Source organism: Phascolarctos cinereus, unplaced genomic scaffold, assembly GCF_003287225.1.
Source record: "Phascolarctos cinereus isolate Bilbo 61053 unplaced genomic scaffold, phaCin_HiC Scaffold_2;HRSCAF=192, whole genome shotgun sequence".
Classification (NCBI taxonomy): domain Eukaryota; kingdom Metazoa; phylum Chordata; class Mammalia; order Diprotodontia; family Phascolarctidae; genus Phascolarctos; species Phascolarctos cinereus.
Window position 1 is genome coordinate 367,138,582 of NW_027555625.1, and position 17,718 is coordinate 367,156,299.

Genomic DNA, 17,718 nt, shown 5'->3' on the forward strand with positions numbered 1-17,718 from the left:
TGAGAAAAGGCCACTGGATTTGGCAACTAAGAGATCATTACTAACTTTGGAGAGAACAGTTTCAGTTGAATGATAAGGTCAGAAGGCAGATTGTAGAGAGTTAAGAAGAGAGTGAAAGAAGTAGAGATTGGATTGGATTGTACTGTAGATAGCCTTCTCAAATTTAGTCACAAAAAACTAGGAGAGATATGGAATAATAGTTGGCAGGAATGGAAGGATCAAGTTAGGGTTTTTTGAGGATGGGGGAAACTTCCTCTTCCAACAGATGAGCAACTGTTCTGAAATTTATAGTCTTAGTTAATAAACATTTAGTAAGCACTTACCATGTGTCAGGCATTGTCTAAGCCCTGAGGAAAAGAAAGAAAGGCAAAAGACAGTCCCTGCTTTCATGGAGCTCAGAGTGTAATGAGGGAGAACACATGGACACAATTATGTACAAACAAGCTTTATACAAGATAAACTGGAAATCAGCAGAGAGATGGCACTATAATTAAGGGAGACTGGGAAAGCCTTCCTGTAGAAGGTGGGATTTTGGCTAAGATGTTAGATAAAGGATGCCAGGAGGCACTGATGAGGAGGGAGAGCATTCCAGGCATGGGAGATAGCCGTGAAAATGCCTGGAGCTGAGAAATAGAGTATTTTTTTTCTAGGAACAACAGGAAAGCCACTGTCATTGGACAGGGGTGTTGTAAGATGTAAAAGGATTAGAAAGCTAGTAAATGGTGAGGAAGGCAGGTTACAAAAGGCTTTGAATGACAGAGGATTTTATATTTGATCTGGGAGGTGAGAGGGAGCCACTGGAGTTTACTAAGCAGGGAAGGTGACATGATCAAACCTGTGCTTTAGGAAGATTCCTTGGAGAGCTGAGTCAGGGATGCACTACAGTAGGGAGAGACTTGTGGAAGGAAGACCAACAAGGGGGCTACTGCAGTAGACCCGTGCGGTGATGAGGGACTGCATTACGGTGGTAGCAGTGTCAGAGGAGAGAAGGGGGCGCGTTCAAGAGATGCTACCACACCAAAATCATCTTAGAATTCCTTGCTCACGGTCACACAGTAGTGTGGGCTAGAGGCAAGACTTGAAACTCCATCCTGACTCTTTTCACTATACCACAATGGTTCTCAGGGGTAAGTCATGCAGACATTAATGAAAGGGAGAAAACCATTTCTTGCTTTCAGGTAAGTTATATATGGACCAGACTAGAAACAAGGAGTTTAGTGATAAAATGTAGATATATGGCTCTGTACTTGTGTCAAATGCTAAAGTGATGTAACATATGAAATATATCATTTTCTGATTTTTTAAAGGTTTCTGCAGTTTCTACTAAATATTAGCCCTACTTTGAATCTGACAATTCTTGATTCTAAGTAGGGGAAAAAGAATTAGGGGTCAAATTCTATCTCTACACATTTTCCTATAGATTTTAAAGTTATACAGTCCCAGTTATCATACAAAAAATAAATATGCCTTATATCTGAAAGCTAGAAAATATATTACTAGAAGTTAACAAAATTATAAAAGAACATACCTTAAAAAATAAATGTAAGATGCCTTCTTCTGCTCCATAAATTAGTCCAGAAGCAACTACATAGGTTGCAAATTTTTTGTTCTATTAAATAAAATACAAAAGAAAGTTATATGTAATATTATAATCTAATACTCAGATTCTACAGTGCTAAAATGGTACTTTAGAGGCTTACACAACTCTGTTAGGATACAATTCTATGAATTAAGATAGAATAAAGTATACTAACATAAAGCTTAGAGAAAGGGAAGAGAAAGAGACAGGAAAAAAGAGGGGAGAAGTAAATAATAGTAACTTACATTTATATAATATTTATTAACAAAGCATATAGTTACGAAGTGTTTTGCATGTGCAATTTCATCTGATCCTGACAGCAATCTTTTAAGACAGATTAGTATTATCTTTTTGACAGATGAATGGTTAAGTGACTTGTACAGTCATATAGTTGGTAAATGGTAGAAGTGGAATTTGAATATATGTTTTCTGACTTTGAGCAGTATTTTTTGTAGTAGGAGGAGAAATAAAAAGGGAGAAAAGTAATGCCAGAGTATATGTCATATCAACCAATTCATCATGTATGTTTTGTGTCCCTTAGTTTCCACAATTATTAAATCAGGAACATTTAATGAGCAGTAATTACTGGCATAGCTGTAGTCAGTGAACCGAAAGAGTCCATGCAATTCCAGTATTACTTAACTTAGTACTTTTCAGTACTAGTTTAGGAATTATAGTGATCCAGTTCAATAGTTAAGCTACTTGGGTGCCAATCTGCTACATGTAACATAGAACTGAATTTTTTCTCATGAATTTAACAAAATTTAAAAACATTTTAAGTAGTACTGATTCACTTACAATACAAAATATTACTTGGTTTGTGTTTATTGAGGGATACATCTAACAGAAACCAAATGGATTATTATATAATTAATCCTTCAAAGTTCTTTGGTAATAATTCTTTTTTTTTAACTCAATTTTTTTCAGGTCTGCATTCTCTCCCTTCTCTTCTATTCTCTCCCTCTCCTCATATTGAGAAAGTAAGAAAACAAAACTCATTACAAATATGTATAAATAAAGCAAAACAAGTTCCTACATTGGTCATGTTAAAAAATGTTCCAATAGTAATTTTAACTTCATCGTTTCTTTCTCTGGAGATGGAGGGTATATGTCATCATAAATTCTCTGGAATTGTGGTTGGTCGTTGTGTTGATTGAAGTTCTTAAGTCTTTCAAAGTTGCTTGTCTTTACAATACAGTTAGCATTGTATAAATCGTTCTCTTAGGTCTGCTCACTTCACTTTGCATCAGTTCATATAAGTCTTGCCAGGTTTTTCTGAAACTATTTCTATCATTTCTTACAGTACAATTGTATTCAATCACATTGATATACCATAGCTTATTCAATCATTCCCCAATTAATGGACTGTCCCTCAGTTTTCAATTCTTTGTCACTATGAAAAGAGCTACTGTAAATATTTTTTGCATATTTAGGTCCTTTTAAATTTTTCTTTGATCTCTTTGAGGTATCAACTTGATTATAATTCTTAAAATTTCATTAATTTTTCAGGAGATTCCACGTCTTGCATTTTTTTGGTATTCTCCCACAATTACTAGCAAAGAGCTTCAGATAGGCACTCCCTGAACATTTAAAAAATTTAACAAGATTTATTTTCGACACTGATCTATTCAAACTGACTTAGTAATTACAGTAAATTCCAAACACTAATCATAGGTGAGTAAGACATTATATCTGAATTAAAGTAGCAACAAGGGTGACTCACTTGAAGGCTTGGGCATAGACTCACAACAAAGTATATGTGTAGGGGGCAGTATAAAACTATTAGGTAACAAGTCCACATGGGCAATTTATTCAATAATTTAGGTAAAAGTAAATTTGATGAAGTAAACCAATAAATGACAGGAATAAATGTCACAATGGAAATGAATATATTTCTAAAGCTTTTTTTTTAGTACCATTCATCACAGTCTTATAAGATCATTGCATTTTTAAGAGCTAGAAGGAACCTTAGAAGGCATCTAGTGAAACTTTCCAAAGAGAAACCTAAGGCTCAGGGGGATTTCCTATATATACTCCTATTTAAAGATGATGTTCTTAATTATATCAAATCCCAGATTATTGAAGCTCTCCTAAATGAGATCTTTAATTACACAAAACATTTCAACTTAATTATACACACAGGAATAAACAACTGGAATGTCTCTTATCTAGACTGGCAATTAATTGTATGTGCAACTCTCAAAGCTGGTCTCTCGATTCTATCTTGGACAGGAGGTTAAATAACAAGATATGTGATCTCACTGAGGTGATACTGCCTGTAGAGATACAGATCTCAACCCACCTATGCCTGCCCACTCATTGTGTGACTCTCTCATTTCTTCTCATGAGGTGATCATAAGTGGCCTACTCAACATGCTCTGGGTCTTTGTCCCTTTCTCTTGACATTGCAAGAACACCAACAGAGTAAATGGACTGCCTTTCAGGTTCTTCTCCTACCTGCCTACTTGTTCTTCATTTCTTTCTTTCTTTTTTTTTGTGAGGCAGTTGGGGTTAAGTGACTTGCCCAGGGTCACACAGCTAGTAAGTGTCAAGTGTCTAAGACCAGATTTGAACTCAGGTCCTCCTGACTCCAGAGCCAGTTCTTTCCACTGCACCACCTAGCCGCCCCTGTTCTTCATTATCCATCTTCCACTCCCTAAAATGTTCATTGCAGGGAATGCTATAGCCCTGATAAGTAACTCAAGTTAGCCAAGATTTCTGATTAAATATGTACAAATATAGTTAGTACAAGAAAGAATTATATCCCTATAAAGAAGATTTTAAGAAAAGATAAGAGATTTTGACACTAGATACTATAACCTCTGCTTGCTTGCTAAATGGTTAAAAATTTAGTAGTAGTAGTAGTGTGTGTGTGTGTGTGTGTGTGTGTGTGTACTCACTGTAACTTCTTGTAAACTCCCTGCTTGATTGTTAAAAGTTCAGGTTTTTTTTCCTGATGTTTGAATTCTTGAATTCTCTGAGAAGCAATCTCCAAGGCCACTAAAATAACAGTTACCATCTCCAAGGCCGTTCCCTAAGATAGTAGTGAGAAACTGTATTGGGCAGGCTGCCCATCCTGAGATAACAGCTGACTCCCAACATTGCTGAATGTATGCCAGGGGATGGGTAGCCTAAAAGACAACCATTTACCTCCCACACTTGTGCATAAAAAATAATTTTTGAACAAATAAGGGAGAGAGAAGATCATAGGTGATAAAATACATAATTTTAATTACATAAAATTGAAAAGGTTTTGCATAAACAAAACCAATGTTGTTAGAATTAGAAGAGAAACAGTTAAGTAGGGAAAAATCTTTACAGATATATAGGGAATTAATACAAATATATAAGAACAAGAGTTATTTCACAAAAGACAAATGGTCAAAGGATACTGACAAGCAGTTCTTAAAAGAAGAAATGAATATCATTAATATAATATAAAAACGCATCAAGTCATTAATAATTAAATTAATGTGAATTAAAATGCCTTTAAGGTTCTACTTCATACCCACCAGACTGGCAAAGATTGTGAAAGGAAAGGAAAATTACAATTGTTTATAAGATATGAGAAGACAGGTACACTAATGCACTATTAATACAGCTACAGATTAGTGCTTCTTGGCCAATTAGTTCTCTCCTCAAATTTCTAAAGCTACATAAAAAGTGATACAGTAGTACCTACTTTGCAAACTTTAAAGTGCTAGATAATTGTAGCTCTATTGATTGTATTTGCAATCTTTTGTAAGCATCTAATAGAAGTTGAGAGGAAGAGTCAACCTTCCCAGAAAACAATATCAGGAGGAGCACCCAGACCTGACCAAATATATACAGAAGAGATCTGTGCAGGAAGTGACAAGATCTGAAAAGCATTCAGGGATGTTTCTCAAAGAAGATTCCAAATATATGCAAAATATTACAGCTGACTTTATTTCCAAAAGGAAGCAACCAAGAAGACATTAGCAATGGTAACTAATATGCCTAAGCTTTCACATGCAATTTTCTACAACAAACCACATCTTCACTTTCAGACAACTAAAAATAAGAAATGTAGATAACATAAGATTTCACTGTGTCTATTGTTAACTATAAATGTCATCAAGGAGGCAACTGTTCAATGACCCACTGAGTGTCAACTTCAAATGAGGCATATACCTACCATATGGCTCTCTATTTTAGAGTATTCCATATTCACCAGTGCCATGGAGAGAGCCTGGTACAAGATCAAACTAGAAGACTGATCCCCTATTAATAGAAATTTTGTACAGATGCTCCTGTTTGTAGATGGCCTTCTGCTAATGTCCTGGGTAGCCTTTCTATTGTCCAGTGATTTACATGATTGCTGTGATCTGGTTCATGATTAAAGGTGTTATTGCTTTTTGAACTTCTACTTATATAAACAAGACTAAGTTAGAGACTAAGTCCCTGCCTGGAATTGGATCCATTTGTGACTTACTATATATTGAAATTTTGAGCATCATGATCATTTCGCGAGACTCCTTTCATTGGTAGAAGAAATACTTGTATTAAGTATAGTTAATTTTTATCCTTTTCTGTTTATATTTTGAGTTAATGGTTTTCTGTGCAGCATAATTGCTTGCAACTTTATCTATTAAAAATTCAACAAGTAAAAAAAAAAGTGGAACTTGCTGGTCACACACCAGAAGCAAAGCATTTTCTGGATAAAGAGCAGAGAAACAATATTAATGTTATGCTACCTTTTTAACTCAGATACATGTGGGAGTTTACCATTGCTTTGGGAATCTTTAGACTCATTCATCATAAGCTTTAGAGCAATGTTGGAGATAACAGTGTCCCAGTATCTTTCTTCACTCATAGTGGCTTGATGGATGACCATAGCATCCAACAGTTTCTGTTATGTTTGGAGCACAATCCCCTCCCCAATAAAACCCTATTTCCTTGGGAATCTTTATGGAAAAATTCCTGGGAGTTTTTGCTCCAGTGTAACTGTATGCTGATAATATCTTCCGGCAATTCTCTTAAGCCCTCCACAAAACTAACTCCCATGGTTCTTTGTGTCATGGAGGTTACCTTGCACTCTCAAAGGCAAAAGGTCTGCTGTGTTTTACTAAGCCTGAAAGTCTTTGGATACAATCCCATGGATGTAGTACATGTCTGCTTGCTAAGTAAGGGCCAGCCTAGTGGAGGCACTTCAGCAGTAGGCTGGTCACTAAGTAAGGGAAGAATTCTTTGGCCATTGCATGCCATGAAACAAAGAGAAATACAAAATTACCCTCAGTTTTTGAGGCCTTATTTGGCTTTTGCAGTGATGATGAAAGAATGGAAGAAAAAGAAGAATGAAAATGTGGAAACTATCTATAAACATTAATTGTGCTGGACCTCTAAATGTAACATCCTTGTCTAGTGACCAATGGGTAGACATATTACAGGAGTAACTATATCACATTAATCTTGATATTCTTGATGGAGCTGCAATTAAAAACCAGCATAATATACTGAAAAGAGCATTGGATTTGAGGTGAGAGTACCAGCTTTCAAATCCTAGGACTGCCATTTGCTACCTGTGGCAAGTCATTTAACTACCTCGGACTTCCATTTTCTCATCTATTAAAGTAGAAAGTTGTTTTTCAGAGGGCTTTCCAGCTTTAAGTCGTATGATCTATCACTTCTAGACCTGGCTAGTTGTGGTAAACCTTAAATAAATTTCATGTTCATACAAGAGTTGTTCTTTGGGTTCTGATTTCACTTTTACTGGCATAGTGGAGATGATGACAATACAGTCATTTGATTCCAGGGAAAGCAGAGATAGAAATTGATTACCTTTGCAGTTCCAGATAGTTTGATACCAACATGCAGCAGAATGGAGTCCCTTAATCTTTCCTTCTTGTCACTCTCTACGTTCTCATCAATTTACCATGGGTTCAGTGATCATCTCCAGTTAGATACCTCCAAAATCCATCTATAAAGACCTGATATCAAGAGGCAGAGCCAAGATGGTGGAATACCAAGAAGAAGTACAGTGAGTTCCTCACCAAAAAAACTCCTTCAAACAGACCTAGAAAATGCACCGAGACTGAATCCTTCTTGGGAAAACCAAGAAAAAAAATCAGAGTGAGTAATTTTTCTGGTCCAACTCACATAGGAAGACAGAGAGATACATCGGTAGAAACTGGGGAGCCTTTCTAGTCAAGGAGATGCTATGTACCCTGACAAAAGAAGGACCTAGATTCAGCATAGAGAGGCCTAAACTAATATAGGCTACAGGTACAGGTGCCAACTAACACTTCTGCTGCTCACTACCCACTTCCAGGTCAGAGATACAGAGTGGACAGAATAGGGGACCTGTGTCTAGTGATGATAATCCAGGGTGAGGAGCAGTCATAGATCCTATCCTGTGTACCATGCAAGGAGTAAGTTCAGAAGCAAACAGCAGCTGTATAGCTCAGATGCCAGGAATGGAATGGGGTCTCAGTTACAGCTTCTAGTCCAATCTAAAGCCTGTTGAGGAATAACCAGGACAGGAATCACAGATCAAAGGGAAGCCTACATTTCTGCCACTCTAAACCAGCAGAGTTTTTTAGCTAGCTGACAGTGTGCTGTTAATCAGACCTAAACACAGATCAGGAACTTGCAGAGCTCAGAACAGGGGAGCAAAAACCAGACTTTGGTTTAGAACAAACTACACTTGAAGCACTAAAATCTTGGAGGTCTCCAGCCTTAATTACCCCTGAGAGAACTGAATAATGCAATACTTAATACACCAAGAAAGTGGCAACATGATCAGCCCAGACATTCCCTTCAGAAGGGCACAAAATGTAGCCCTAAAATAAAGTCCTAAGTTAGAAAATTAGGCTGGAAGAATGAGGAAAAAAAATAATCCCACCATGAAAAGCTACCATGATGACAGAGATGTTAAAGACACAAACCCAGAATATGAGAATAACTCCAAAACATCTACAAGCAAAGCCTTAAAGAAAAACACAGCTCATCTACAAAATCAACTAGAATTGCTGGAAGAGATGAAGCAAGAATTTTAAAATGTTTCTATAATGAAATAAGAACACTAGTGGAAAAAAAAACCTGGAAAAGAGATAAGAGCTATGGAAGAAAGAATTGGAAAGGGATTTAACAGTTTGGCACAAGAGGTAAAATCTTACCCAAGTAACAAGTGCTCTGAAAATGAGAATGACTACCATGACTACATGAGACAACAAGAAATATTAAAACAAAGTCAAAAGACTGGAAAAATAGGAAAAAAAATGTAAAATACCTTACAGCAAAAACAAATGACCTGGAAAACAGAGCAAAGAGAAAAAAAACCCAAGAATCACTGGATTATTTGAGTACTATGACTAAAAAAAAAATCCTACTTCAAGAAATGTTAAAAATGCTCAGATTTTTTAGAACCAGAGAGCAAAGTGGAAATAAAATCTACCAGTCACCTCCTGAAAGAAATTCCCAAGAAAAAATTCCCAGGAACATTATAAATAAAATTCAGAGTTTCTAAGTCAAAGAAAAAATCCTGCAAGCACACAGAAAGAAAGAAGTTAAGTACCAAGGAGCCATGGTCACACACAATTTAGCAACCATCATTACAAAAGAGCAGGGAGATTGTTATATGATATTCCAGAACGCAAAGGACATAGGTTTATAAGCAAGAACAATTTACCCAGCAGAACTGAGTATAGCCCTATGGGGAAAAAATGGATCTTTGATGAAATAGAGGACCTCAAAGCATTTCTAATGAAAAGATCAGAGCTGTGTAGAAATTCTGAAGTGCAAAATTAGGAGTCAAGAGAAAAACAAAGGACTAAACAAGGATAAACTGCTTACATTCTAGTTAGGGGAATGCCCACATTTCCCCTTTCATCAGGAACCACAAGAGGGAGTTTAATGAGACAGAATGCCAAGGAGTGCTTCTGTTATACTTTCATGGTCTTAAAAAGAAGAATGGGGAAGGGTAATACACTGGGATGAGAGGGTAAGGGAAAGGAAAGTTAGGAAACATAATATCACATAATTGAGGCATATAAGTAGAAGTATATACAAACAAGAAGAAAGGGATAGGGGGAGTAGCTGACACTTAAACCTCACTCTCATCTGAACTGATCTAAGGAACAAAGAATAGACAAACACACACACAGTTGGGTACAGAAATACACTTCCTTCAAAAGGAAAATAGCAGAGAAAGGTGAGAAGCAAAATTAAGGGGAAGGTAGATTAAGGTAGGGATTAGCCCAAAGCAAAACAAATTCTAAGGATGCACAAAAATATTTATAGCTCTTTTTAAAGTGGTAAAGAATTGGCATGTGAGGAAGTGCCCATCAGTTGGGGAATAACTCAACAAGCCATGGTATATAAATGTGATGGAATACTACAGTGCTGTAAGAAATAATGAAGGGAATGGTTTTAGAGAAACTTGGAAAGACTTGCATGACCTGATACAAAATGAAGTGAGCAGAAACAGGAAAACAATTTCTAAAAAAAAAAAGACAATAGTATTTTACAGACAAGCAACTCTTAAAGACTTCGGAACTCTAATCAGTGTTAATGACCAACATAATTCCAGAGGACTAACAGTGAAACATGCTACCCAACTCCTGATAGAAAGGTGAAAGTTATATGTGTGTGTATGGTTGGTTAGTTGGTTGTTATCCTTCATTCTTGAAGAGAACCAAAATGACATCACTACGTTGGTGGCAAGGTACACTGTGTCCCACTGTGGCTGATCAGACCAATATGAACTCAGAAGTCTTTACCACAGGAAGGGCACAAATTGTCCATCTGAACATGTAGAGTGGATATGTCTCTAAATTTATGCGTCTCATGTTTCTTTTGAGCTACTGCAATTCTGCTTTGCTCAATATAGCATAGCACCTTCTTTGATGAGGCACATCATGCTAGACAGTCCTGTGCCCATGTTTCACAATTGATTCCAAACCTCTTCAGAGGGAACTTGAGAGTATCCTTGTATTGCTTCTTCTGACCTCCATGAGAACATCTGCCTTGTGTGAACTCTCCATAAAATAGTCTTTTAAGCCAACACACTGTTGGCATTCAACGATATGCACCCATTGGAGTTGTGTTCTCTGAAGTAGAATTTGAATGCTTGGCAGTTCAGAACAAGAAAGGACCTCAGTCCCCAGTACCTTATCTTGCCAGGTAATCTTCAGAATCTTCCTATGACAACTCAAATGGAAGTGATTTGGCTTCCCGGCATGGTGCTGGTATACTATCCAGGTATCACAGGCATACAACAATGAGGTCTGCACAATGGCTCTGGTGAACTTCAGTTTGGTAGGCAGATGAATACCTCCTCTCCCATACCTTTCTTTGGAGCCTCCCAAACACTGAGCTACCTTTGGCAATATATGCATCAACCTCATCATCTATGTAGACATCTCTGGAAAGCATACCGTTAAGGTAAGTGAACTTATCCACAGCATTCAAAATTTCTCCATTCAATGGTCCCACATATGCCTGGTTCAGTGCTGGCTGGTGGAGAACCTCTGTCTTCCTGGTGTTAATTGTCAGGCCAAAATTAGCACAAGTGGCAGAGAATCAATTGCTACTCTTGCATCTCAGACTCAGGGGCTGCATTGAGTGCACAGTCATCAGTGAACAAAAAGTCGTGCACCAACTTTCCCTCCACTTTGGGTTTGTAGCCTTTTCAGTTTAAATAATTTACTATCCTGCGGTAGTTGACATTGATGCCATTTTCGTCCTTGTTGAAGGCATCTGACAACATCACTGAAAACGTGCTAAAACGCATGGGAGCAAGTACACAGCCCTGCTTCACTTCACTGGTGACTGGGTAAGCATGACAGCATCATCCATTACCCAGAACCCATGCAAGCATGCTACCATGGAATTGATATACAATAATGATGAATTTCTCTGGGCAACCAAATTTTGCCATGAGTTTCCACAAGCCCTCACATATTTACATACATAAAATGTACAGAAACACATACATAAAATACATATATACTTAAATATATGTGTGTATATTTCTTTCAGACATAGCCAATATGGAAATTTGCTGTGCTTGACTGTATTATGTATTTGTAATAAAAATTTTATTTTTCTTTCATCATTAATTGGGGGGAGGGCAGATTTTTGCTGATGAAAAAAATAAATTTTAACATGAAAAAAGACAAGTCTCTCTGCTGAATGCCAGGCCTGCATTGCCATCTGCCTGCTGGACATCTCCACCTGAATGTCCTATAGGCACTTCAAAATAATACATCTAAAGTGGAACTCATTACTCTGAAAAATCCTTGGCTCATTCCCCTTACCCTTAAACCCATCCATCTTCCAAATATACTTAGGTCTACGGAGATCATCATCATCATCTTCCCTGTCATCTAGGTCTGCAATTTTGCTATCATCCTTGATTCTTCTTTGTCATGCACTCTCCATATCCCATCAGTTATCGCATCTTGTTCATTTTCCCTCCACAACATCATTCTCACCTATTTTCTTCTCTCCCACTCATATGACCCCAAGCCTAGTTCAGGCCCTTATCATCTCTCATTTGGGTTACTATAATAGCTTCCTAATTGGTCTTCCTGCTTCCACTATCTACTCCTCTTTTATCCATTCCTCATAGAAATGACAAATTAGTCTTTCTAAGGTACAAGTCTGACATTGGCACTCCTATGCTAAAAACAAAAACAAACACTTCAGTAATTCTTTCTTGCTTTATGAATAAAATACAAATGCCTCAGGCTGGCATGTAAGACCTTCCACAAATTATTTTTTCAACCATAGCTCATATTATTCTTCTTCAAGCACTCTACATTCCAAAGAGAAACTACTAGCTCTTCTCTGAACTGGACAGCCCATCTTTTCCAGGTTGTTCCCCATTCCTGGAAGGCATACTTCTTAACTTTAACTCTCAGAAACCTTATATTCCTGGAAGACTCAGCTAAGCTGCCACCTTCTACATAGTATCATTAAGGTTCTTTTCAAATTATCCTATCTGTCTTCATATTGTATTTTTCTTCACCATAGTTGTGTCCCCAGTACCTGGCACAGTGCCTTGAAAATTGCAGTATACTTAAAATCTATTTATTGAATTGAGATGTCTGATGCCATAGAGATGACTTAAGAGAAGCAGAGATGAGACTATAGATAAAATATCTGACTATTTCATAAGTAAAAGACAATCTTAAAGTTGAAAGGAACCTAGCAAGTCATCTTGTCCAATGCCCTCTGCACCATCCCTGGCAATTCTTCATCCAGGTTAAACATCTAGGAAGCCAAGCACTCAAGAACACAGAAGGAAGATTCTGAAAAATATCATTAAGGTAAAAGCAAGTAAGTAGATCTCGCAAGATACTAGGAATTAATCTTGTATCTTTGTGCCATGTATGCATGTTTCTTGTTTGCTTTGGTCTGCTAAACAAATTAAACTTTACCTCCAGTCAGGGTCAGTTCTGTGTCTTCAGAAGTCACTTAGGGAAGGAACTGGGGCCAGTGAAAAGTAAATTGTCCAGGGTGGGAGGGGGCTGAGATAGCTATGAGGTCTAGCCCTTGAAAGATGCACTATCAAAACAGAGGGAGAAAGAAAGTGAGTGACAGAGGAATATAAAGAAAAAAAGACTGAAATTACTAAAGATCTCACAAGGAATAAAACAGCACAAATAGATAAATCAACAGGAAAGATGTTAATAACAGAAAGGAAGATGGCATCTAAGACATCTAGATGAGTCCAGACACCTCTTAATAAATATTGTGAGACAAAGGAAAATGAATCAACGTCCAATGGGGCAAAGGCCCTGTGGATATCTAAGAGATCATGGAATCACAATAGCATGTTCCTGAATGGTTTAACAATGAATGGTTTAATGTAAAAACAGAATTTATGCCTTGCACAGCAGAAACTGGCAGAATAGAAAAACATGAATCCAAAGTGGCATGTCTTTCCAAAGAAGCAAAAGAGAACAATTGATTGGGAATGCAAATATATAGAAGGGGAGGATAATCTGGAATAAGAGAAGAAAAAGAAATAGCACTAAGACATCGTGAAATCTATACGTAAAACATATTGATCCTGAAGACAGGATATGCAGATATAACTTAAAGATCCCAGGCCTCCCATGAGGTAAAAAGTAAAAAAAAAACACCCCAAAACTTGAATACCATAAAGCAAGAAATAATGACAAAATTGCCCTGAATTTCTGAACACACACACACAAAATAAAATGCCAATGGAAAGAATCCACAGATTGACTGCAGAAAATAAACAAATCTATGCTATATATAGTAATTAAGTCAAACAACTCCAATGACAAACAATAAATTCTTTGAGTGACTAAGAGAAAGACTTTCAAATATGGGAAATTAAAATAATACAAGTGTTCTGCACTCAATAGAAGGGAATGAATGTTTTCTGAAGGGCAAAGAGTAAAGTCACCCAAAGTGACATCCCTGAGAACTGGAACCTAATCACAAATGAAAAAAAAAAAAGAAAGAAAGACCATGGAGTAAAAGAGACACTTTGAAATATAAAAAAAAAAAACAACCCAGATGTGAATGGATTATTTACTTTGCAAATCCCACAGACAATATGCACAAGAATGATAAATAAATACAAATATAACAACCAAGGAATTAATAAATAATGAAATAAATTACCCCAGGGGAAAAAAGAGGGGCAGAATCCAAGAAAGATACCTCACAGGTTGCTTAAGTAAAATGAAAGAAATCTTTGTATCAAATGTTAATTCTACCATAGCTTTTATAGGTAATGCTATTGTAGTCTGAATGGAAAAGCTTTATTTTTCACATGAGGGAGGAAATAAATAGCTTTGCTACAGTCTGCTATGGTCAGACCTAGAGTACTATGTTCAATTCTGGGAATCAGTTTAGGAAAGACATAGACAAACCGGTAGATGTCCAGAAAAAGGAGAGGCCTGGAGAATATAGCTTAAGAGCGATGTTTGAAGGACCTGGGAAAGTTTAGCTTAAATAGAAGGCTTAGAAATGGTGATGTGGATAGAGAATTGGCCTCTTAGTTAGGAAGAACTGAGTTCAAGTCCTGCTTCTGACATATGCTGGTCACAAGAACCCTGGACAAGGCACTATTAAGTACCCCTGTCAGTACTATCAGTACCCCCAGGCAACTCTCTAAGTAAGTTATAGGTGAGTTGTTGAAACTCACATGAAGTCTGGAAAGGTCTGGGAAGAAAAAAGAAGAGCTTTAGAGGGAACACGACAACCGTCTTCAAACATCTGAAGAGCTGAATGCTGAATGATGAACTCTTAGGTAGAAGATGCAGAGATGGATCTTAATGCAAAGAAAAAATGTCTTAACAATCCTAACTGTAGTACTTATGTGGTAGCAAAGAACTGGAAACAAAGTAGATAATTATAATCTGGGGAATATCTAAATAGATTGTGGTATGTGAACGTAATGGGATATTGCTGAATTGTAAGAAATGATGAACACAAAGAATTCAGATGCACAGGCTTATATGAACCAATGCAGAGGGAAGGAAGCAGAAGCAGGAAGACAATATAAATGACTACCATAATATAAATGGAGCAAAACCACCACTACCACAACAAATGATTGCTGTAATTAAATGAACCAGATTTGTCCCTAAAGAATAAATAAGAAAACGTACTTCTCATGATTAAAAAGGTATGGGGCTACGTATATGAAACTCTGCACCAACCATTAGACTCAGTTCATGTGTTGGTTAGTTTTGCTGAACTGCTTTTTTTTGTTATTGTAAGAATGTGCCCTTTCAGATGTTGGGAGATTTATAGGATGTAAGGGACAAATTAAGAAGCATTTATTAAGCACCTACTATTTGCCAGGCATTGTACTAATTTTGGGAGATAAAAGAAAGGCAAAAAAACAGTTCCTGATGCTCAAGACACTCACAATCTGAAGGAGGAGAAAAAATACAAACAGCTAAGTGAGATATAAAGACGATGAGATTCATGGGGTTACTACATTTGAATGCATTTGCACATTTCCATAGGTTAAGTGTATCATGGTTGAGTCTGTAGAGGAGATGATTTGGGAAATGTACCCTATGGTCACAATAAATTAGTGTGAAGTCTCTGAACGAAGCCAGAAGACTTGTTCAAAGGAAAGGCATACTTCTTTTCTCCTACCTTCTTCCAGGGGTATAATGAGGATGTGAGGGAGCAGAACTGGAGAGGCGTAGGTCTCCCACTGACTGCATCCAGGGCCATCTCCAGTTGTCCTGACCCCAACCTCCCATTGGACCTCCCAGATGGCTCCAGAAAGAGTAAGGCTGGTGACTTTGCACAGCCCTCCCTCACTTAAATCCAATTCACTTGCATGTCATGGCATCACCTCCCTGATGCCATGGTCTTTGAGAACTGAGAACAAATAACATCAAACAACAAGACCCTGTGGTTCGCCAGGATGGTGAAAGATCTTTGAGGCCATAAAAAATCCAGGAGTTGTGAGTTGCTTTGGCTACACTGTGTGTTCTACATTTGTGCCTCACTACCATTGTTTAAATTTGTAATCACTCTCAGGGGGTTGGTGGATATTTACCATAGATGGAACCCCTGATTTGGGAGGGGGGGAGGAAACAGGATTTTTTTTCCAGGCAATTGGGGTTAAGTAACTCGCCCAGGGTCACACAGCTAGTAAGTGTCAAATGTCTGGTCAAGGACCAGATTTGAACTCAGGTCTTCCTGACTTCAGAGCTGGTGCTCTATCCACTGCGCCACCTAGCTGCCCCAGGATTTTTTATAACTACTGTTTTTTGTTGTTTGTTGAGCAAAAGCCTTAATTGAATCTATCAGATGATTCTAAATGGCAAGCATGAGCTTCGTGATTCATGAGCTATAGTTTTAAGTAGCTATCTAAAGCGTTACCCTTAGAACACGAATTTAGTCAATCCCTTGGTGACCCAACCTGATGGTACAATTGTAGGTTGGAAGAGGCAATTTCAAGAGGTGGTTATATTATAAGGAACGGCTCTCTGGGTAGGGAAGGGTAGAGAAGATATATTTGGAAATGAAAGTGATGCAAAAACAAAAGCTATTGAAATTTTAAAAAACAATTAGAGCTCCTAAAATAAGCTGCCTCAGGAAGTAGTTCTTCGTCACTGGAGATCTTTAGGCACAAACTGGATGACTACTTGTTGGGGCTATTGTAAAAGAGGTAAGGGTGGGATCAGATGAGCTTTGATGTCATGTTGTTCATCTGGATGATGGCTGTAGAAGCTGGGCTAGAACGGCCTGGGGGAGAGTAGTGATGCTGCTATTCCCGGGGCTTTTGAGTGCAGGGTTCTTGGACCTTGTCAGGATCTGAGGGAAGATGATGGTTAAAGTGGTGGCAGTAAAACTTGCCTTTATATGCCACTTTTTTTTTTTTGGCTAGGCAATGGGGTTAAGTGACTTGCCCAGCACCACACAGCTAGTAAGTGTTATGTGTCTGAGGCTGGATTTGAACTCAGGTCCTTCTGACTCCAGGGCCAGTGCTCTATCCACTGTGCCACCTAGCTGCCCTATATGCCACTTCTCATCTCCCCCTCAGGGTTCCTTGCTGTTTTTGCTAGGTTAGTCTGACAGCCCCACAGGTTGTAGTTGGTATTGGTGGTGGTGGAAATGGTAGGTAGGCTCCTCCACCAGGGTCACTTCTTTGAAGGATGGCTGTGGGGGTAAGCTGGAATCAAGTCTGGTAGTTGGGAGTGATGGCTGCTATTCTTGGGGTTCTTGGCCTCACCTGGAAAGCAAATAAAAACAGGTACTGCTCCTACCATAGAGGATATGATATGGATGAGGAGCCAGCAAAGGAGACTAAGAAGGAGCAATCATACAGGTAGGAGGAAAACCAGGAGAGAGTAATATCATGGAACACCTAGAAGCAGAGAGTATCCAAGAGGAAAGGACATCACCATATGCAACAGAAATCAAGGACGAGGACTGAGAAAAGACCACAAGATTTGGCAATTAAGAGATTACTGCAAGCTTTAGAGATCATTCCATGATTTCTTGAGAGTCCATAGAGTTCTGTACTTCATTGGGAATTACAGTTTCATTTTCTTTCATGTTATAATGGTAGTTTAAAGTGCTTTAATTTCTCTCTGAAGTGTTACTCATTCTTCCTTCTGTTTGCTAGTTTATCTGCTTGAACCAGATTTTTATTAAGGCTTTCTCTG

At 37.8% G+C, this 17,718-nt stretch overlaps 1 protein-coding gene across 1 annotated transcript in view; it reads right to left on the minus strand.

Moving 5' to 3' along the window:
* Positions 1–17,718, minus strand: part of AK7 (adenylate kinase 7) — a 119,938-nt gene that overhangs the window by 55,946 nt on the left and 46,274 nt on the right. Inside the window, exon 6 of the mRNA XM_021007319.2 lies at positions 1,529–1,609. Within this exon, the coding sequence (XP_020862978.1) occupies positions 1,529–1,609 (81 nt within the window). The remainder of the gene's footprint in view (positions 1–1,528; positions 1,610–17,718) is intronic.